The 22,487-nt window shown below is 39.9% G+C and overlaps 1 protein-coding gene across 1 annotated transcript in view; it reads left to right on the top strand.

The window, feature by feature from the left end:
- LOC138083519 (glycerophosphodiester phosphodiesterase domain-containing protein 4-like) overlaps nucleotides 1-22,487 on the top strand; it is a 128,573-nt gene that overhangs the window by 10,814 nt on the left and 95,272 nt on the right. Inside the window, exon 3 of the mRNA XM_068977379.1 lies at nucleotides 20,117-20,210. Within this exon, the coding sequence (XP_068833480.1) occupies nucleotides 20,117-20,210 (94 nt within the window). The remainder of the gene's footprint in view (nucleotides 1-20,116; nucleotides 20,211-22,487) is intronic.

The following is a 22,487-nucleotide window of genomic DNA, read 5'->3' as shown; positions in this document are numbered from 1 at the left end:
AAGACTTTCTTGTCTCTCCTGTTATTTTTTGGAACTCTGCATTCAGATCGATATATCTTTCCATTTCTCCTTGTCTTTCACTTCTCTCCTTTTCTATTTGTAAGGCCTCCTCAGGCAACTGTTTTGCCTTCTTGCATTTCTTTTTCTTGGGGATGATTTTGGTCACCGCCTCCTGTAGAGTGTTACGAACCTCAGTCCATGGTTCTTCAGGCACTCTGTCTTTCAGATCTAATTCTTTTAATCTATTGTAAATGATGATGCAGTGAACATAGACGTGCATATATCTTTTAAAGTTAGTGTTTTTCATAAATAACCGAGAAGCTGAATTCCTGAATTACATGATAGCTCTGTTTTAATTTTTTTTGAGGAGCCTACATACTGGTTTCCATAGTGCCTGCACCAATTTACATTCCAGCCAGTGGTGCACAGGGGTTGCCTTTTGTCCATATCCTTCCAAACACTTGTTATGTTTTGTCTTTTTCGTAGTAATTATTCTAAGAAAGATGAGGTTATATCTAATTGTTTTGATTTGCATTTTCCTGATGATTAGTTGTTGTTGAATACCTTTTTATATACCTGTGGCCTGTATGTCTTCTTGGGAAAAATGTCTATTCCAATCCTCTCTATTTTAAAATTGGATTATTTTAGTTGATATTCAGTTGTATGAACTCTTTATATGTTTTTGGATATTAATCTGTTAATCAGATATATGATTTGTAAATATTTTCTCCCATTTGCTTTGCTATGCAGACGAAGTAGTTTGATGTAGTTACCCTTGTTTGTTTTCGCTTTCATTCCTTTGGTTTTGATGTCAAATTAAAACAAAAAATCATCTAGGGTGATATTAAGGAACTTACTGATTATATTTTCTTGTAGAAGTTCTTTGGTTTGATGTTCAAGAATTCAATGCATATTGAGTTGATTTCCGTATGTGGTGTAAGATATTGGTTTCACTGTTTTGCATGTTTATTCAACACTGTTTATTGGGGAGACTGTCCTTTCCTGATTGAATATCCTGGTTCTTATCTCCTTTGTCATAAAATAATAGACCATGTATAATCATGGGTTTATTTCTTGGCTTTTTGTGGCATCCCATTGATCTGGTGTTTGTTTTTGTGCCAATACTCTACTTTTTTATTTATTATAGTTTTGTAGTATTGTTTGAAATTAGAAAGTGTAATGTCTCCAGCTTAGTTCTTTTTTCTCAGTATTACTTTGGCTATTTGGGATCTTTTGTGGTTCCATACATATTTTAGGATTGTTTATTCTATTTCTATAAAAAGTGCTATTGGAATTTTGATAGGGATTGCATCCAGTCTATAGATTGCTTTCAGTTGTATGGAAATTGTAGCAATATTAATTCTTTCAGTTTATGAACATGAGGTATCTTTTCATTTCATGTCTTATAATTTTCAGTGGATAGCTCTTTAAGGTCCTTGATTAAATTTATTCTTAAGTATTTTATTTTTGTTAATGATTATATAACTGAGGTTGTTGATCATAATTTTCTATGTATTTGTTATCAGTATGTAGAAATGCAACAGATTTTTGTATATTTGTATCCTGCAATTTTCAGTTCAGTTCAATTCAGTCACTCAGTCATGTCTGACTGTAACTTTAGCTATAATTAATCTGATCTTTCCAGCATTTTGATGGAGTCTGTAATATTTTCTCTATAAAAAATGTCATCTTCGCATAGAGAAGGTTTTACTTCTTTCCAATCCTGATGCCTTTTATTTCTTTCTCTTATTTTGTCTGATTGCTCTAACTAGGACTTCTAGTACTATGTTGAATAGGAGTGTTGAAAGTGTACAGTCTTGTCTTACTCCTGATCTTACAGGAAAAGCTCTTAACTTTCATCATTGAGTAAGGTGTGGGCTTGTGATATGTGACTTTATTTCATTTATTTTATTGACTTCTATACCCAGTTTGTTGAGAGTTTTTTTTTAATCATGAATGGAGATTGAATTTGTCAGATGCTATTTTTTCATCTGTTGAAATGATAATATGATTTTAATCTTTCATTCTATATGTTAATGTGATGATGACATATTGTGTGTAGAGAACTATTCTTATATGACAGGGACAAATCCCACTTGATCATAGTGTATGATTCTTTTAATGTGCTGTTATATTTGACTTGTAGTAATTTGTTGTCAATTCTTGCATCTATATTCATCAGAGATTTTGGCCTGTAGTTTCTTTTCTTGTCTTTCCTTGTCTTCTTTTCTTTCCTTCTCTGGCTTTTATATCATGGAAATGCTGCTAAAAAATGTTTTTTTTTTTTAAACAAACATTTAAAAAGAAGTTTTTAAAATGAATTTGAGAGTGTTCTGTCCTCTTCAGCTTTTGTTAAGAGTTTGAGAAGAATTGATGTTAATTCATCTTTAAATGTTTAAACTCTACCAGGGAAGCAACTGGTCATGTGCTTTTCTTTTTTTGGGAGGTTTTTGATTACTGATTCACTCTCCTTTCTCATTACTTCAAATCTTACTCTGATCAGATTTTCTAGTTCTTCATGATTCAGTCTTGGTAGATTGTCTGTTTCTAGAAATTTATCCTTTTTTCTAGATTGTGCAGTTTGTTGGCATACAGTCATTCATTTTGTTGTTCAGTTGTTCAGTCATTCAGTTGTATCCAACTCTTTCTGACCCATGGACTGCAGCATGCCAGGCTTTCCTGTCCTTCAGTATCTCCTGGCATTTGCTCAAACTCATGTCCATTGAATCAGTGATGCCATCCAAACATATCATCCTCTGTTGCCCCTTTCCCCCCGCCTTCAATCTTTCCTAGTATCAGGGTCTTTTCTAATGAGTTAGCTTTTCACATCAGGTGGCCAAAGTATTGGAACTTCAGCTTCAGCATTAGTCCTTGCAATGAATATTCAGAGTTGATTTCCTTTAGGATTGACTGGTTTGATCTCTTTTCTATCCAAGGGGCTCTGAAGAGTCTTCTCCAGCACCACAGTTTGAAAGCATCAAAGTTGTTCATAGTCATCTATTATGTTCTTTTCTGTGATTTCAGTTGTAGAGACTCCTTTTAAATTTAAATTTTTATTTATTTGGATCCTCTTTTTTCCTTGGTTAGTCTTATTGATGCTTTGTCAATTATGTGTATTTTTTCAAACAATGAAGCCTTAGTTTTGTTAGTTTTTTCCTGTTGTTTTCCTATTCTTTGTTCCTATCCTGTATTTCATTTACCAAGTAAAATAGCTCTTGAATGAAGAGAAATCCTTGAGGAAGAACCTTGTTGCATAAAGTGATCTGCCCATACAGAACTGTATAGTTCACCTGCCGAGGAAGGTCTGGCTATTTACCAGGGTGGTTGTGTACCAGGCCAAGAGTACTTTTGGGACAGTACTGGGTACTGACTCTGAATTGATACAAATTTCTAGAGATATAAAGCAGCACTATAATTCACCACTCAGAATAATCAGTGGAGGTAGGTAATCATTGGTATCCCAAAACCCACCCTGTGGTTATTTCTCTAGGTTTGAAATGCATAGTTGGAATAAAATACTCAGAAGCAGGCAGAGTCCTCACAGCAATACTTCATCTTCAGATAAAAGTTATTAAAACACAAGAGTGAGGTCCCATTGTTTCTAAAGCTACAGATAGAGTTATTGGGCAGTATTCCATTGCTCCCATAGCGAATTACCACAAATTCAGTAGCCTAAAGCAATACCCATTTATTTCCTCATAGTTCTTTGGGTCAGATGTCAGGCATGGTTGGTTGGGTACTCTGCTTCCGATCTCATAATGAAGTCAAGTTGTCCACTAACCTAAACTTTTACCTGGGTCTCTGAGTGAGAATGCACTTCTCAGTTCAGTTCAGTCGCTCAGTCGTGTTCGACTCTTTGCCACCCCATGAATCGCAGCACACCAGGCCTCCCTGTCCATCACCATCTCCCGGAGTTCACTCAGACTCACGTCCATCCAGTCAGTGATGCCATCCAACCATCTCATCCTCTGTCGCCCCCTTCTCCTCCTGCCCCCAATCCCTCCCAGCATCAGAGTCTTTTCCAATGAGTCAACTCTTCACATGAGGTATCCAAAGTACTGGAGTTTCAGCTTTAGCATCATTCCTTCCGAAGAAATCCCAGGGTTGATCTCCTTCAGAATGGACTGGTTGGATCTCCTTGCAGTCCAAGGGACTCTCAAGAGTCTTCCCCAACACCACAATTCGAAAGCATCAATTCTTTGGCACTCTGCCTTCTTCACAGTCCAACTCTCACATCCATAGATGACCACTGGAAAAACCATAGCGTTGACTAGATGGACCTTAGTCAGCAAAGTAATGTCTCTGCTTTTGAATATACTATCTAGGTTGGTCATAACTTTTCTTCCAAGGAGTAAGCATCTTTTAATTTCATGGCTGCAATCTAGGTTCATTCAAATTGTTGGCAGAATCCAGTTCCTTCTGGTTGTAGGAATGAAGTGCTCTTTCATGAATGATTGTCAGATGGGAGTTGTTCTCAACTTCTAGCTTGTGACATTCTCTATTTTCCAAGTTAGCAGTGGTGTTTCTAGTCCTTTTCACTCCCAATGTCTCTGACTTCTCCTTTATCATCTCTGTGACTTCCACTTCTCATCTAAGAGCTTATGTAATTACATTGGATTCAGTCTGATAATCTAGAGTAATCTCCCTAATTTTTTCATTTATTCTTTTTTTTAAAATTTTTAATTTTTTGTTGGAGTATAGTTGATTCACAATGTGGTATTAGTTTCAGGTGTAGAGCAAAGTGACTCAGTTATACATATACATGTATCTATTCTTTTACAAATTCTTTTCCCATTATTCCATAACATTGAGCAGAGATCCCTGTGCTATACAGTAGATCCTTGTTGGTTATCCATTAAATATAACAGTGTGTACATGTTGATCCCAAACTTGCTAACAGCCCCTCCCCCCATAATCATAAGTTCATTATCTAAGTCTGTGAGTCTATTTTTGTTTTGTAAGGTCATTTGTATCTTTTTTTTTTTTTAGATTCCACATATAAGGGATATCATACAATATTTCTCTTTCTCTGACTTACTTCACTCAATATGACAATCTGTAGGTCCATCCATGTTGCTCAGATGGCATTATTTTATTCTTCTTAATGGCTCATTAATATTCCATTGTATATATTAATAGGTGCCCCAACTTCTTTATCTGTCCCTCTGTCGATAGACATTGCTTCTATCACTAGACACAACTTCCATGTCTTGGCTGTTGTGGACAGTGCTGCAGTGAACATTGGGGTGCATATATTCTTTCAGACTATGTTCTTCTCTGAATATATGTCCAGAAGTGGACTGAGGATCATGTGGTAGCTCTATTTTTAATTTTTATACCAACCTCCATACTGTTATCCATGGTGGCCGTACTACTTTACGTTGCCACCAACAGTGTAGGAGGGTTCCCTTCTCTTCACACCCTCTCCAGCATTTATTGTTTGTGGATTTTGTGATGATAGCCACTTTGACTGACTATTTTAAAGTCAGCTGATTTTAACCTTAATTACATCTGCAAAGTTCCTTTTACATTTAACATCATCACTCATATGATACTAAATGACAATGATCATGGGAGTGGAATTGTGTGTGTGTGTGTCTATAGATTTTTCTCTTCTTTCATTCTGCCATCAAAAATAAGATGCATTCATAGTAGTTAACCATATATATCAGTACTTAAATTAGAGGTGTAAACATCCCATAGAGGTGATAAAGGAACTTTGTATCCTTTTTTGGAGAGAGGATTGGTATAGTTTTGGTTGTTTGAGAGATAATCACATCGTGTAAGATAGAAAGCAAGGATGCTTAATAGAGGTGTGTATGAATACCAAGTTGACCATGAGTAGACTGTGGTAGTGTAATAATGGGGTCCACTTAAAACCAAGTCTATATTTCTCACAATTCCATTCCCAGTATAAGATTGGGTTAGGATTAGTTATAGGTGAAATTCATTTAGTTTGGAAGCAGGAAGTGAATCATAGCTATTTCTTTATACTCTGAAGATTACTGATACACCCAGGCATTTTGATGGCTTCCGTGTAATGTCAGTATCTAGTAATTCACTTAGTTGGCATGGGGAAGCACTTTGGCCCACATTTTTCTTGTTCCTGCCAGGTCTGCTTCAGCTTCTTCATATCCTAGGACAGATTAGTTAAATGTAGCTAAATGATGAAAGGCATGAACTTTTTCTGTGGCTCACCTTTTTTATCTAAGGTTGGAGGAAATGTGTTATGACTTTACTGAATTCAGTTTAGTTGCTCAGTCGTGTTTGACTCTTTGTGACCCCATGGACTGCAGCACACCAGGCCTCCCTGTCCATCCCAACTCCCGGAGTTTACTCAGACATGTCCATTGAGTTGGTGATGCCATCCAACCATCTTATCCTCTGTCATCACCTTCTTCTCCCACCTTCAATCTTTCCCAGCATCAGGGTCTTTTCCAATGAGTCAGTTCTTCACATCAGGTGGACAAAGTATTGGAGTGTCAGTTTCAGCGTCAGTCCTTCCAATGAATATTCAGGACTGATTTCTTTTAGGATGGACTGGTTGGATCTCCTTGCAGTCCAGGGGACTCTCAAGAGTCTTCTCCAACACCACCATTCAAAAGCATTAATTCTTTGGTTCTCAGCTTTCTTTATGGTCCAACTCTCATACCCATACATGGCTACTGGAAAAACCATAGCTTTGACTAGATGGACCTTTGTTGGCAAAGTAATGTCTGCTTTTTAATATGCTGTCTAGGTTATAGGAGAAGGCAATGGCACCCCATTCCAGTACTCTTGCCTGGAAAATCCCATGGATGGAGGAGCCTGGTAGGCTGCAGTCCATGGGGGAACGAAGAGTCAGACACGACTGAGTGACTTCACTTTCACTTTTCACTTTCATGCATTGGAGAAGGAAATGGCAACCCACTCCAGTGTTCTTGCCTGGAGAATCCCAGGGACAGGGGAGCCTGGTGGACTGCCGTCTATGGGGTCACACACAGACATGACTGAAGTGACTTAGCAGCAGCAGCAGCAGCAGCAGCAGGTTGCTCATAACTTTTCTTCCAAGGAGAAAGCGTCTTTTAATTTCATGGGTGCAGTCACCATCTGCAGTGACTTTGGAGCCCCCCAAAATAAAGTCTGTCACTGTTTTCCCATCTATTTGCCATGAAGTGATGGGACCAGATGCCATAATCTTAGTTTTCTGAGTGTTGAGTTTTAAGCCAACTTTTTCACTCTCCTCTTTCACTTTCATCAAGAGGCCCTTTAGTTCTTCACTTGCTGCCATAAGGGTGGTGTCATCTGCATATCTGAGGTTATTGATATTTCTCCTGGCAATCTTCATTCCAGCTTGTGCTTCATCCAGCCCAGCATTTCTTGTGATGTACTCTGTATATAAGTTAAATAAGCAGGGTGACTATATACAGCCTTGACATACTCCTTTCTTGATTTGGAACCAGTCTGTTGTTCCATGTCTGGTTCTAACTGTTGCTTCCTGACCTGCATACAGATTTCTCAAGAGGCAGATCAGGAGGTCTGGTTTGCCATCTCTTTCACAATTTTCCACAGTTTGTTGTGATCCACACAGTCAAAGGCTTTGGCATAGTCAATAAAGCAGAAATAGATGTTTTTCTGGAACTCTCTTGCTTTTTCCATGATCCAGCTGATGTTGGCAATTTGATCTCTTGTTCCTCTGCCTTTTCTAAAACCAGCTTGAACATCTGGAAGTTCGCAGTTCACGTATTGCTGAAGCCTGGCTTGGAGAATTTTGAGCATTACTTTACTAGCATGTGAGTTGAGTGCAATTGTGCGGTAGTTTGAACATTCTTTGGCATTGCCTTTCTTTGGAATTGGAATTTAAACTGAGCTTTTCCAGTCCTGTGGCCACTGCTGAGTTTTCCAAATTTGCTGGCATATTGAGGGCAGCACTTTCACAGCATCATCTTTCAGGATTTGAAACAGCTCAACTGGAATTCCATCACCTCCACTAGCTTTGTTTGTAGTGCTGCTTTCTAAGGCCCACTTGACTATGCATTCCATGATATCTGGCTCTCGGTGAGGGATCATACCACCATTTGTTGTGTGAAGCTCAGGGTGCTAGATGGTGAGCTGAAGCAATAAGATGGTTCAGCAACAGACTGCAAGACAAATTAAAATAGAGAAGTTTATTATTTGTAGGTACTGGAGAAAGTACACAGTGCTTTGGGCCCACACAGGAACGTCAAGGGAGAATATAGACAGAGAGTGAGGCAGGACCTAGGCACATGCCTTTATTAGGGTCTATGGCTAGGCTGCTTTGTGATTCCTGGGCTAGGACCATATTGGTTAGGTCATTCTATAAGAGGAAAGTTCTTGTAAGCCCTATGAGAGTCTTGTCTAAGGGACACATAAAGCATACAGGTGCTGGGAAACATGAAGACTGTTGACCACAAGGGCTGTTGGGAAAGTCATATCAAGAACTTTTATTTGCTTATGACTAAGGGCTGCTGTCTATATCATGTCTAGATCACTAGCACCTGAGAGTGCTACTGTCAATTGGTGGTCTCTGTGGCCCATTGGACAAACAAAATGGATGCCAGGCAATATCATTGATGCCAAGCTAATATGAAGCAACACCATCAGCTAAGGTGTTAACATTAGCTAATAAGAGTTAGCTTCCAACAACAAAAAAGACAACTCTACACATGGATATCATCAGATGATCAATACCTAAATCAGATTGATTATATTCTTTGCAGCCAAAGATGGAGAAGCTCTATACAGTCAGCAAAAACAAGACCTGGAGCTGACTGTGGGTCAAATCATCAGCTCTTTACTGCAAAATTCAGTCTAAAATTGGAGAAAGTAGGGAAAACCTCTAGGCCATTGAGGCCTAAATCAAATCCCTTCACACAGTGGAGGTGATAAATAGAGAGTCAAGGGATTAGATCTAGTAGACAGAGTGCTTGAAAAACTATGAACAGAGGTTGATAACATTGTACAGGAGGTAGTGACCAAAATCATCCCCAAGAAAAAAAATGCAAGAAGGCAAAGTGGTTGTATGAGGAGACCTTACAAGAGCCAAGAAAAGAAGAGATGCAAAAGGCAAAGGAAAAGGGAAGGATATACCCAACTGAATGCAGAGTTCCAAAGAATAGCAAGGAGAGATAATAAAGCCTTCTTGTGTGAGCAATGAAGAGAAATAGAGGGAAACAATAGAGTGGGAAAGACCAGAGATCTCTTCAAGAAAAGTGAGGATACCAAGGGGACATCTCATGCAAAGATGGGCACAATAAAGGATCAAAATAACAAGAAGCAGAGATATTAAGAGTATTAAAATATTAAGAAGAGGTGGCAAGAATACACAGAACTGTGTATTTCTTAATGACCCAGATAACCACAATGGTGTGGTCACTCACCTAGAGCCAGACATCCTGGACTGTGAAGTCAAGTGGGTCGTAGGAAGCATTACCACGAACAAAGCTAGTGGAGGTAACGGAATTCTAGCTGAGCTATTTCAGATTCTAAAAGATGATGCTGTTAAAGTGCTACATTCAGTATGCCAACAAACTTGGAAAACTCACAGTGGCCACAGGACTGGAAAAGGTCAGTTTTCATTCTAATCTCAAAGCAAGACAATACCAAATAATGTTCAGACTGCCATACAATTGCACTCATTTCACCTGCTAGCAAGATTATGCTCAAAATCCTTCAAGCTAGGCTTCAGTAGTACATGAACTGAGAACTTCCAGATGTTCAAGCTGGATTTACAAAAGGTAGAGGGACCAGAGATCAAATTGCCAACATCGTTTGGATCACAGAAAAAGCAAGACAATTCCAGAAAAAGTCCACTTCTGCTTCATTGACTACACTAAAACCTTTGTGTGGATCGCAGTTCAGTTCAGTTCGGTTTAGTTGCTCAGTCGTGTCCGACTCTTTGCGACCCCATGAATAGCAGCATGCTAGGCCTCCCTGTCCATCACCATCTCCCAGAGTTCCCTCAGACTCACGTCCATCGAGTCCATGATGCCATCCAGCCATCTCATCCTGAGTCGTCCCCTTCTCCTCCTGCCCCCAATCCCTCCCAGCATCAGAGTCTTTTCCAGTGAGTCAACTCTTCACATGAGGTATCCAAAGTACTGGAGCTTCAGCTTTAGCATCATTCCTTCTGAAGAAATCCCAGGGTTGATCTCCTTCAGAATGGACTGGTTGGATCTCCTTGCAGTCCAAGGGACTCTCAAGAGTCTTCTCCAACACCACAGTTCTAAGGCATCAATTCTTAGGTGCTCAGCTTGCTTCACGGTCCAAATCTCACATCCATACATGACTACAGGAAAAACCATAGCCTTGACTAGACGGACCTTAGTCGGCAAAGTAACGTCTCTGCTTTTGAATATACTATCTAGGTTGGTCATAGCTTTTCTTCCAAGGTGCAAGCGTCTTTTAATTTCATGGCTGCAGTCACCATCTGCAGTGATTTTGGAGCCCCCAAAAATAAAGTCTGATACTGTTTCTACTGTTTCCCCATCTATTTCCCATGAAGTGATGGGACCAGATGTCATGATCTTCATTTTCTGAATGTTGAGCTTTAAGCCAACTTTTTCCCTCTCCTCTTTCACTTTCATCAAGAGGCTTTTTAGCTCCTCTTCACTTTCTGCCATAAGGGTGGTGTCATCTGCATATCTGAGGTTATTGATATTTCTCCCGGCAATCTTGATTCCAGCTTGTGTTTCCTCCAGTCCAGCGTTTTTCATGATGTACTCTACATAGAAGTTAAATAAGCAGGGTGACAATATACAGCCTTGACGTACTCCTTTTCCTATTTGGAACCAGTCTGTTGTTCCATGTCTGGTTCTAACTGTTGCTTCCTGACCTCCATACAGATTTCTCAAGAGGCAGGTCAGGTGGTCTGGTATTCCCATCTCTCTCAGAATTTTCCACAGCTTCTTGTGATCCACACAGTCAAAGGTTTTGGCATAGTCAATAAAGCAGAAATAGATGTTTTTCTGGAACTCTCTTGCATTTTCCATGATCCAGTGGATGTTGGCAATTTGATCTCTGTTTCCTCTGCCTTTTCTGAAACCAGCTTGAACATCAGGGAGTTCGCGGTTCACGTATTGCTGAAGTCTGGCTTGGAGAATTTTGAGCATTACTTTACTAGCATGTGAGATGAGTGCAGTTGTGTGGTAGTTTGAACATTCTTTTGCATTGCCTTTCTTTGGGATTGGAATGAAAACTGACCTTTTCCAATCCTGTGGCCACTGCTGAGTTTTCCAAATTTGCTGGCATATTGAGGGCAGCACTTTCACAGCATCATCTTTCAGGATTTGAAACAGCTCAACTGGAATTCCATCACCTCCACTAGCTTTGTTCATAGTGATGCTTTCTAAGGCCCACTTGACTTCACATTCCAGGATATCTGGCTCTAGATTAGTGATCACATCATCATGATTATCTGGGTCGTGAAGATCTTTTTTGTACAGTTCTTCCATGTATTCTTGCCACCTCTTCTTAATATCTTCTGCTTCTGTTAGGTCCAGACCATTTCTGTCCTTTATTGAGCCCATCTTTGCATGAAATGTTCCCTTGGTATCTCTAATTTTCTTGAAGAGATCTCTAGTCTTTCCCATTCTGTTGTTTTCCTCTATTTCTTTGCATTGATCGCTGAAGAAGGCTTTCTTATCTCTTCTTGCTATTCTTTGGAACTCTGCATTCAGATGCTTATATCTTTCCTTTTCTTCGTTGCTTTTCACCTCTCTTCTTTTCACAGCTCTTTGTAAGGCCTCCCCAGACAGCCATTTTGCTTTTTTGCATTTCTTTTCCATGGAGATGGTCTTGATCCCTGTCTCCTGTACAATGTCACGAACCTCATTCCATAGTTCATCAGGCACTCTATCTATCAGATCTAGGTCCTTAAATCTATTTCTCACTTCCACTGTATAATCATAAAGGATTTGAATAAGGGCATACGTGATGGTTTAGCGGTTTTACCTACTTTCTTCAATTTAAGTCGCAACAAACTGTGGAAAATTCATGAAGAGATGAAAATACCAGACCACCTTACTGGCCTCTTGAGAAACGTGTATACAGGTCAAGAAGCAACAGTTAAATCTGGACATGGAACAATGGACTGGTTCAAAATTAGGAAAGCAGTACATCAAGGCTGTATATTTTTACCATGCTTATTTAACATATGGGGAATACATTACATAAAATGCTGAGCTAGATGGCTCACAAGCTGGAATCAAATATGAGAGAATCAAATACTGGGAGAAATATGATTAACCTCAGATGATGGCAGATGATACCACCCTAATGGTGGAAAACAAAGATGAACTAAAAGGCCTCTTGAAGAAGGTGAAAGAGGAGAGTGAAAAAGCTGGCTTAAAACTTAACATTCAAAAAACTAATATCATAGCATCTGGTCCTATCATTTCACAGGAGATAGATGGGAAAAAGTGGAAACAGTGACAGGTTTTATTTTCTTGGGCTCCAGAATCACTGCAGATGGTGACAGCAGCAACGGAATTAAAAGACCCTTACTCTTTGCAAGAAAAAGCCATGACCAACCTAGACAGCATATTAAAAAGGAGAGACATCAGTTTGCCGACAGAAGTCTTTCTAGTCAAAGCTATGTTTTTTTTCAGTAGCTGTGTATGGATGTGAGATTTGGATCATAAAGAAGGCTGAGTGCCAAAGAATTGATACTCAATTGTGGCACTGGAGAAGACTTTTGAGAGTCCCATGGACAACAAGGAGATCAAACCAGTCAATGCTAAAGGAAATCATCCCTGAATATTCATTAGAAGGACTGATGCTGAAGCTGAAGCTCCAGTCTCTGGCCGCCTGATGTGAAGAGCTAACTCATTTGAGAAGACCGTGATGCTGGGAAAGATTGAGGACAGTAGGAGAAGGGGGTGACAGAGGAGAGGTTTGGATGGTATAATTGACTCAATGGACATGGGTTTGAGCAAACTCCAGGAGATAGTAAAGGGTAGGCAAGCCTGGCATGCTGCAGTTCACGGGGTTGCAAAGAATCGGCCACAACTTAGCAACTGGACAACATCATCACCTCTTGACATGGTAGTAGACAGACAAAAGTTCCATGGCTTGTGTGTGTCCTCATGTAGAACTGGTTGTGTCTTTTGTTTTTCCTCAGAGTTGCTGTCATCTGACAATTGATTCTGCTGATAAGCATTGTGGTATGTATGGTAAACATTGGGAGAGCATGCAAATAATCTGTACCTTGTATCTCTGGGAATGCAAGGAAAGGGTCCTAGAAAGTTTCTTTAAATATGAGTGCAGAGACTGGATTTAGATGAGAAGGTTGACTGGGCTGCCAGACAAAGACTGTGTCTATTGGATGAGAAGGACTTCATCCAAAAAGATGTGTGATGATTCTGCTAGAGAGATGTAAAGCAATGTTGTAGAACAGAGGAAACTGCTTGAAAAGAGTAAGTCAGAAGAATCCTGAAGTAGACAATCCATGTGGAGTGAAGTCTACTGCATAATCTTGAGCAATTGTATAATCCCAGTTTAAAGATGTGACGACCAAGAAACACTTTTTTCTTTTTTTCTATTATTCTGATTCAGAATTTATTCTGCTTTAAATGCAAGTGAGTTTAGAAAATTCTTAATATAATCAAGATTGTAAGTTAAAAGGAACAGAACATGTTAGAAACACACATTTATAAGTTGCTGGTACTGGTGCTACTAAGTCGCTTCAGTCGTGTCCGACTCTGTGTGACCCCATAGACTGCAGCCCACCAGGCTCCCCTGTCCCTGGGATTCTCCAGGCAAGAACACTGGAGTGGGTTGCCATCTCCTTCTCCAATGCATAAGGGTGAAAAATGAAAGTGAAGTTGCTCAGTTGTGTCCGACTCTTCGGGACCCCATGGACTGCAGCCTAACAGGCTCCTCCATCCATGGGATTTTCCAGGCAAGAGTACTGGAATGGGGTGCCGTTGCCTTCTTCATTATAAGCTATTCATTGTCAATTTCTAAAATTCTTATTATCCAACAGTCATTTTTGTCTGAATGCCTTGGTATGTTTATTTTAAAAAAAATATAACTTTATGTTGGAGGCTAATTATTGTATTTGTTTTGCCATACATTGACATGAATCCGCCACGGGTGTACATGTGTTCCCCATCCTGAACCGCACCCCCCACCTCCCTCCCCATACCATCCCTCTGGGTCATCCCAGCGCACCAGCCCCGAGCACCCTGTATCATGCATCGAACCTAGACTGGCGATTCATTTCATATATGATAATACACATGTTTCAATGCCATTCTCCCAAATCATCCCACCCTTGCCCTCTCCCACAGAGTCCAAAAGACTGTTCTATACATCTGTGTCTCTTTTCCTGTCTCGCATACAGGGTTATTGTTACCATCCTTCTAAATTCCTTATATATGCATTAGTATACTGTATTGGTGTTTTTCTTTCTGGTTTACTTCACTCTATAATCGGCTCCAGTTTCATCCACCTCATTAGAACTGATTCAAATGTATTCTTTTTAATGGCTGAGTAAAAACTCCATTGTGTATATGTACCACAGCTTTCTTATCCATTCGTCTGCTGATGGACATCTAGGTTGCTTCCATGTCCTGGCTATTATAAACAGTGCTGCGATGAACATTGGGGTACACATATCTCTTTTAATTCTGGTTTCCTTGGTGTGTATGCCCAGCAGTGGGATTGCTGGGTTGTATGGCAGTTCTATTTCCAGTTTTTTAAGGAATATCCATTCTGTTCTCATAGTGGTTGCACTAGTTTGCATTCCCACAAACAGTATAAGAGGGTTCCCTTTTCTCCACACCCTCTCCAGCATTTATTGCTTGTAGACTTTTGGATAGCAGCCATTCTGACTGGTGTGCAATGGTAACCTCATTGTGGTCTTGATTTGCATTTCCCTGATAATGAGTGATGTTAAGCATCTTTTCATGTTGTTGTTAGCCATCTGTATGTCTTCTTTGGAGAAATGTCTAATTAGGTCTTTGGCCCATTTTTTGATTGGGTCGTTTATTTTTCTGGAATTGAGCTGCAGGAGTTGCTTGTATATTTTTGAGATTAATTCTTTGTCCGTTGCTTTGTTTGCTATTATTTTCTCCCATTCAGAAGGCTGTCTTTTCACCTTGCTTATAGTTTCCTTTGTTGTGCAGAAGCTTTTAATTTTAATTATGTCCCATTTGTTTATCTTAGCTTTCATTTTCAATATTCTGGGAGGTGGGTCATAGAGGATCCTGCTGTGATTTATGTTGGAGAGTGTTTTGCCTATGTTTTCCTCTAGGAGTTTTATAGTTTCTGGTCTTACGTTTAGATCTTTAATCCATTTTGAGTTTATTTTTGTGTATGGTATTAGAAAGTGTTCTAGTTTCATTCTTTTACAAGTGGTTGACCAGTTTTCTCAGCACAACTTGCTAAAGAGATTGTCTTTTCTCCATTGTATATTCTTGCCTCCTTTGTCAAAGATAAGGTGTCCATAGGTGCGTGGATTTATCTCTGTTGCCTCTGGTTTTCAGTCTTATTCTTACAGCAGCCTCAGGACTTCTCCATCTATACAGCACCGATGATAAAACATCTAGGTTAATGATGGAAAGTTTCTCCACAGTGAGGGACACCTGGTGAGATTCACAGAGTTACATGGAGAAGAGAAGAGGGAGGAGGGAGATAGAAGTGACTAGGAGAAGAGGGAGAATCAAAAGGGGAGAGAGCAAGATAGCCAGTATTTACTTCTTTATGTGCTCTCCACAGTCTGGATCCCTCAGAGATGTTCACAGAGTTACACAGAGAAGAGAAGAAGGAGGAAGGAGACAGAGGTGGCCAGGAGAATAAAAGTGGGAATCAAAAGCAGAGAGACAGATCTAACCAGTAATCAGTTCCCTAAGTGTTCACCACAGCCTGGAACACACAAAGAGATTCACAGAATTGGGTAGAGAAGAGGAGCGGGAGGGAGGAGATAGAGGGGACCTGGTGGAGAAAAAGGAGAGTCAAAAGGGGGAGAGAGCAGTCAAGCCAGTAATCTCGCTCCCAAGTAAAAATGGGTACTGAAGATTGGGTTCTTAAAGGTACAAAATTGATAACAAATACCAAAAAAAGCAAAGATTAAAAATCTAGAGTAGAGGTTAGATTCTCAAAAATACAATATTAAAGAAAAAAACAAGTCACAAAAATTATGAAATATATATATATGAAGCTTGCTTTAAAAATAGGGTCTTTTTTTTGGCAAAGTAATAGTAGGTTATAAAAATGGAAAAGGAGTAATAGAAGACTTAAAAAATTTGTTTTAAATTTTAAAAATGATAATAGTAAAAATATATCTAGGACTTTCTCTGGTGGTGTTGTGGACAGTGTGGGGTCAGTTCATCTTTAGATAGTTCCTTGATCTGGCTTATACTTCTCAAGATCTCTAGGCTCCTTCCTATGTAGTCGGTGCTAACTGCAGGGTTTTAATCTATTGCACCTGTCACTTCCAAAGTAGTTCCCTCTGTGTATTTTAGCTTCTTCTGTTTGCTGGTCTCTTCAGTGTCTAATTTCCACCCTGATACAAGGAGTCGGTGGTGATCACTTTTTTAGGTTCACTTGTTCAGTCATGCTGTGGGGAGGGAGGAACACTGCAAACAAATATCATTGGTGTGTGTGTGGGGAGTGGGCTCGCAGTGTCTCGGCCACACTGGGTTTGCCCCTGCTCACAGTGTGTGTGCTTTCCCTGTCTATACTGCTCAGGCTCTAGGTTGCTCTGCCAGGAACTGTCTGGGGCAGGCCCTGGGTTGTGTGCACTTCCCACGTCTAAGCCGCTCAGGTTCAGGTACTCGGGTACTCCACAAAGGCACAGACTTGGTTGGGCCTGCGTTTTGTGCCCTTTCCAGGTCTGAGCAGGTCAGGTGACCAGGTGCTTGGCGAGTACAGTCGCCCCCCAGTTGGGGGCTGCATCTTCTTGCTTCCCGCGTCCCAGCCGCTCAGTTTTCTGGGTGTACAACCGGTGCACCTTCTCAGGTGTGCCGTATGTCTCTTCTGGGGAGCTGATCTCGGGCTGTGACCCTCCTGGTAGATGTCGACCGTCCAGAATCCCAAAAAGTCTTGGTTAGCTCGAAGCCTGCTTGCAGCTTGGTAGATGATGCCTCTCTGGGGCTGCAGTTTCCCCCTACCTGCTCTGGCTGCCCTCACCTGCCTGTCTCCGGCAAGGGATGGGCTGTCCACAGCTGGCTAGCTCTGCTCGGTCCTTTGTTCTGTGAGCAGGCCTGGGGGTGTCTTAGGTTAGGGCTTTTCATGGGATAGCTATCCCACTGTCTGGGTTGCTATCTCAAGATAGTTTCCTCAGATAGCCCTTGTGGCATTCATGCCTGGTCCTTACCCTAACCAATGCAGCCCGCACCTCCCTGTCCAGTCCCTGCTTGCTAGTGGCAGATGTGAGCGTCTGCTCTGCTTCTGCGCTGGGAGTTGCCATTAGGCACATAATCTGTGGGTTTTAATTATTTATTTATTTTTCTTCCTGGTTATGTTGCCCTCTGAGGTTCCAAGGCTCGCTACAGACTCCCCGGTGAGAGTGTTTCCTGGTGTTTGGAAACTTCTTTTTTGAGACTCCTTTCCTGGGACGGATCTCCATCCCTACCTCTTTCGTCTCTTTTTTTATCTTTTATATTTTTTCTTACCTCCTTTAGAAGACAGTGGGCTACCTCTGGGTGCCTGACGTCCTCGGCCAGCATTCAGAAGTTGTTTTGTGGAATCTGCTCAGCATTCAAATGTTCTTTCCATGGATTTGTGGGGGAGAAGGTTGTCTCCCTGTCCTATTCCTCCGTCCTCTTAGGATCACCCCCTCCACTTTTTTCAGTTCCACTCAGCTAAACAAACACCTTTTTATTCTTCTCATTTCTGTGCTACCTGACTATTACTACCTATAGTGAGTACAAATCCATCGGTCAAGAAGAAGTAGAAGGTGGAAGGAGAAAAAGAAAAAAAAACATGTAAAATTCTTCCTGCATTTCATGGTGAGTGGGTGGTAACTTTACCTGAATTTGGTGAGAGGATTTTGAGCTGAACTAAACTATAACAATATCAATATTTACATGTGATTGAATGTACAAAAGAAGACCTTTTATGTTCAAAGGGACTGAAAGAAAATAGATGTGGCCAGAGAAATGATTAGGAAAGATAGAGGCACCATTAAATGGTAAACTTTAACTTCTTCACTTGGAAAATGAAGTCAGTATCATTACTTGGCTAAGCAGTTTGCTGAATTCTTTGACTGTATCTCAACAACTATTAAGTCCCTCTTTCATTAAAAAAAAATTGAAATATAGCTAATTTGCTTCCTTGGTAGCTCAGTGGTAAAGAATCTACCTGGTAATGCAAGGGGTGCAGATTTGATCCTTGGGTCAGGGAGATCCTCTGGAGAAGGAAATGGCAACCCACTCCAGTATTCTTGTATGAGAAGCTCTGGGGGGCTACAGCCCAAGGGCTCACAGAGAGTTGGATACAACTTAGCAACTAAAACAACAACAAAATAGCTAATTTACAAGTGTAAGCAAAGTGATTCAACTATGTGTATATATATATATATATATATATATATATATACACACACACACACGTGCATACATATATATATATTTTTCAGACCTTTTCCATTAAAGATTATCTTGCAAGTTTTCTAAGATCTCCATTTTATTGTTTTGATAGTTAATGTGCTTGTTTTAAAACATCTATTTTAGTTATATGAATGTGAGACCTTTATTTTTCTGAAGATCTTGATAATTTTGTGCCTCTTTTCTGATCATTCTATTAATTATGTTTTTAGTATTCAGGTTATTCTTTTAATTGACATACTGCTTGAATTTGTTGACAGTCCTTATTTGATTGCCGTCTGTGAGCTCATCTTTTACAGAGTACTCTTAGCGTCTTGATCTGGGATAGCTCTTGCTCAGATAGCTGCTTGCATATTACATTTCTTCTTGATGTATAACTCCTCACCAAAGAGAATTTCTTTACTTATTTGTAATGTGGTTTTTGTTCATACATCTATATTTTATACAGGCATATCTTGGAGATACTGAGGGTTCATTTCCAGACCACAGCAGTAAAGTGAATATAGGAATAAAGCAAATCACACAGTCTTTTGGTTTCTCAGTGCACATAAAAGTTCTTTTTATACTATACTGTTGTCTGTAAGTGTACCATAGCATTATTTATAAAAAATTTTCATGCCTTAGTTAAAAATTATTTTATTGCTAGAAAGCTAACCATAGCTATTTATTACTTGCCTTCAGCGAATAGTGGTAGTAACAGTAAAAATCTTTGATCACAAATCACTACAACAAATATAATAGAAATGAAAAATCTTGAAATATTGCAAGAATTGCCAAAATGTGATACAGAGATAGGAAGTAAGCAAATGCTGTTGGAAAAATGATGCCAATGGTCTTGCTTGATGTATGGTTGCCACAAACCTTCAGTTTGTAAAAAATGCAATGTCTTCAAAGTGCAGTAAGACAAGTTATAGGTCTGTATTGTTAAAATATAATTTCTCCAGGTTTTATATGGTGAGAAGGTAATCTTTGTTTTCTTGAACAGTCTAAAACAGTTTTGACATACAATACGTGGAACAAGTTTAATCCTGTTTCTCTTAGATTATCATTAACAGTTTTCTCTCATAATCTCCCTTAGGAATAGAACATGTCAAGACAGTTTTTAAAGAGGTCAAATATCTTACACAGGATAGAGAAATTAACATGGTGGCTTGCAGTTATATAATAAAACGTACATTCACATGAACCAGAAACCTTCCAAAATAGAAAGTGTTAAGTTTTATTAAGGCAGTAGACTTTTTCTCTTTTAGAATTCCAGAACTTCTATATCATATTGTTTTTTAAAGAGAATATGTGTTTTGAATATATATTCTGAATAACTTTTAAAAAATGATACCGCTTATACAGAGCCCCATTTAAAGTACCCAGTTACCTATAGGGCAAAGTTAAAAGTTCTCCACTAAATATCCCCAAAGCTCTCCACACATCTGTTCCCAAATTGCTTCTCTTGTCTCCCTCTGTTTTCTTATACCTCATCTACTTGGTCTTGTTGCCTTATCCTTGATGTGGATGCTACTTTTTTTTTTTTTTTACTGTATTTTAAGGATTGAAACTTATTTTTGCAGGGTCATTTTTATAGGTACAGGACTCTGGTTCTTCTGGTCCATTGTCTTACTGAGTTTCCTGGGGATTCTGGCTGCCTACACATCATTGTTGTTGGTGAGTAATGTCTTCTGTTTCTCCCACTCCTTTCATGAGTAGCCTCACTAAGTGCTCTGTCTGTGGCGTGGTTCTCAGTTGGTGCTGGGAGCCCTCAGAACCTCAGATCACACTTAGCAGAGTTGGCATTTACATTAGCCACTTGAATATTAGGCAGGAGGGATAGATGGAGGCAAAAAGGCTTGTGCTGTTAGAGGATGTGTCTTACCATTTTGACCCTTAGAAAGAGTGGTAGAACATCCTTCTTCTCTTCTCCTATTTGATAGTCTATTTCCTGGTTCACTTAGTATTATCATTTTAGATGCTCACCCCTTCACGTGGCAGTACCTTTACATATTGAACTACTCATTCCATAGCCTGTCCCCTAAGAGTAAGTCTTTATGGGTCTTATAAGTTAGCTAGCATGTCAAACCTGTTCTAATGCACAATTGCTAGTCCCTTAGTCCAAGTGCCTTTCTTTGGGATTGGAATGAAAACTGACCTTTTCCAGTCCTGTGGCCACTGCTGAGTTTTCCAAACTTGCTGGCATATTGAGTGCAGCACTTTCACAGCATTATCTTTCAGGATTTGAAACAGCTCAACTGGAATTCCATCACCTCCACTAGCTTTGTTCGTAGTGATGCTTTCTAAGGCCCACTTGACACGACTGAGCGACTGAACTGAACTGAACTGAACTAGTCCAGGTGCACTAACCTGTGGTTCAGACAGTAAAGTGTCTGCCTGTAATATGGGAGACTCGGGTTCAATCCCTGGGTCAGGATCCCCTGGAGAAGGAGATGACAACCCACTCTGGTCCTCTTGCCTGGAGAATTCCATAGACTGAGGAGCCTGGTAGGCTGCAGTCCATGGGGTTGTAAAGAGTTGGACTTAACTGAGTGACTTCACTTAGTCCGGGTGCAGAATACATTTTAGCAAATATGTTTAGGCAGTAGAGACCCTGCCTGTGTTTCTTGACACAGTAAGGTCATGTAGTATGAGAAATTCAGGCCAGGAAATAGAAGAATTTGAAGAAGTGGAAAGCTTGTGAGACTGATTCTTAGTTAACTGGAGTTTTTCAGTGCCCTTTTATACATGGGGCATATATATCTTTCTCTGATTTCATGATTCCTTGTCTCCACTGATTTCCTGTCTGATATAGAAGATCCCAACCCCCAAATCAGTTAATATTTGCCTTAATTTTTCATTCAACAAAATGTGTTGCTTATTATATGAGTGATAAATACTGAGGATACAGAAATCAACAAGACAAGTGCAGTTTCTGTTTGCATGTGGGGCACTTCAGAGTGACAGGTATGAGATATAAAGTTATAATAGTCCTTAAATCTTAAAAGATGAAGCTGTTAAAGTGCTGCACTCAATATGCCAGCAAATTTGGAAAATTCAACAGTGGCCATGGAACTGGAAAAGGTCAGTTTTTATTCCAATCCCAAAGAAAGGCAATGCCAAAGAATGTTCAATCTACTGCACAATTGCACTCAACTCACATGATAGCAAAGTAATGCTCAAAATTCTCCAAGCCAGGTTCAACAGTATGTGACCTGGGAACTTCCAGATGTTCAAGCTGGATTTAGTAAAGACAGAGGAACCAGAGATCAAATTGCCAACATCCACTGGATCATCAAAAAAGCAAGAGAGTTCCAGAAAAATATCTACTTCTGCCTTATTGACTGTACCAAAGCCCTTGACTGTGTGGATCATAACAAACTGTGGAAAATTCTTTTACAGATGGGAATGTCAGACCACCTTACCTGCCTCCTGAGAAATCTGTACGCAGGTCAGGAAGCAACAGTTATAACTGGATATGGAACAACAGACTGATTCCAAATTGGGAATGGAGTACGTCATGGCTGAATATTGTTACTGCTTATTCTTTTTTAAATTTTGTCTTCTCCTGCAAGACTGTCTTTTTATTTTTATTTATTTTTAAATATAAATTTATTTATTTTAATTGGAGGCTAATTACTTTACAATATTGTATTGGTTCTGCCATACATCAACATGAATCCGCCACAGGTATACACGTGTTCCCCATCCTGAACCCCCCTCCCTCCTCCCTCCCCGTACCATCCCTCTGGGTCATCCCAGTGCACCAGCCCCAAGCATCCGTATCACGCATCAAACCTGGACTGGCAATTCGTTTCTTATATGATATTATACATGTTTCAATGCCATTCTCCCAAATCATCCCACCCTTGCCCTCTCCCACAGAGTCCAAAAGACTGTTCTATACATCTGTGTCTCTCTTGCTGTCTCGCATACAGGGTTATCATTACCATC

This window comes from Capricornis sumatraensis, chromosome 8, assembly GCF_032405125.1.
Source record: "Capricornis sumatraensis isolate serow.1 chromosome 8, serow.2, whole genome shotgun sequence".
NCBI lineage: Eukaryota > Metazoa > Chordata > Mammalia > Artiodactyla > Bovidae > Capricornis > Capricornis sumatraensis.
The sequence above is the reverse complement of the archived record's forward strand: the minus strand, read 5'-3'. Positions and strand labels throughout refer to the sequence as shown.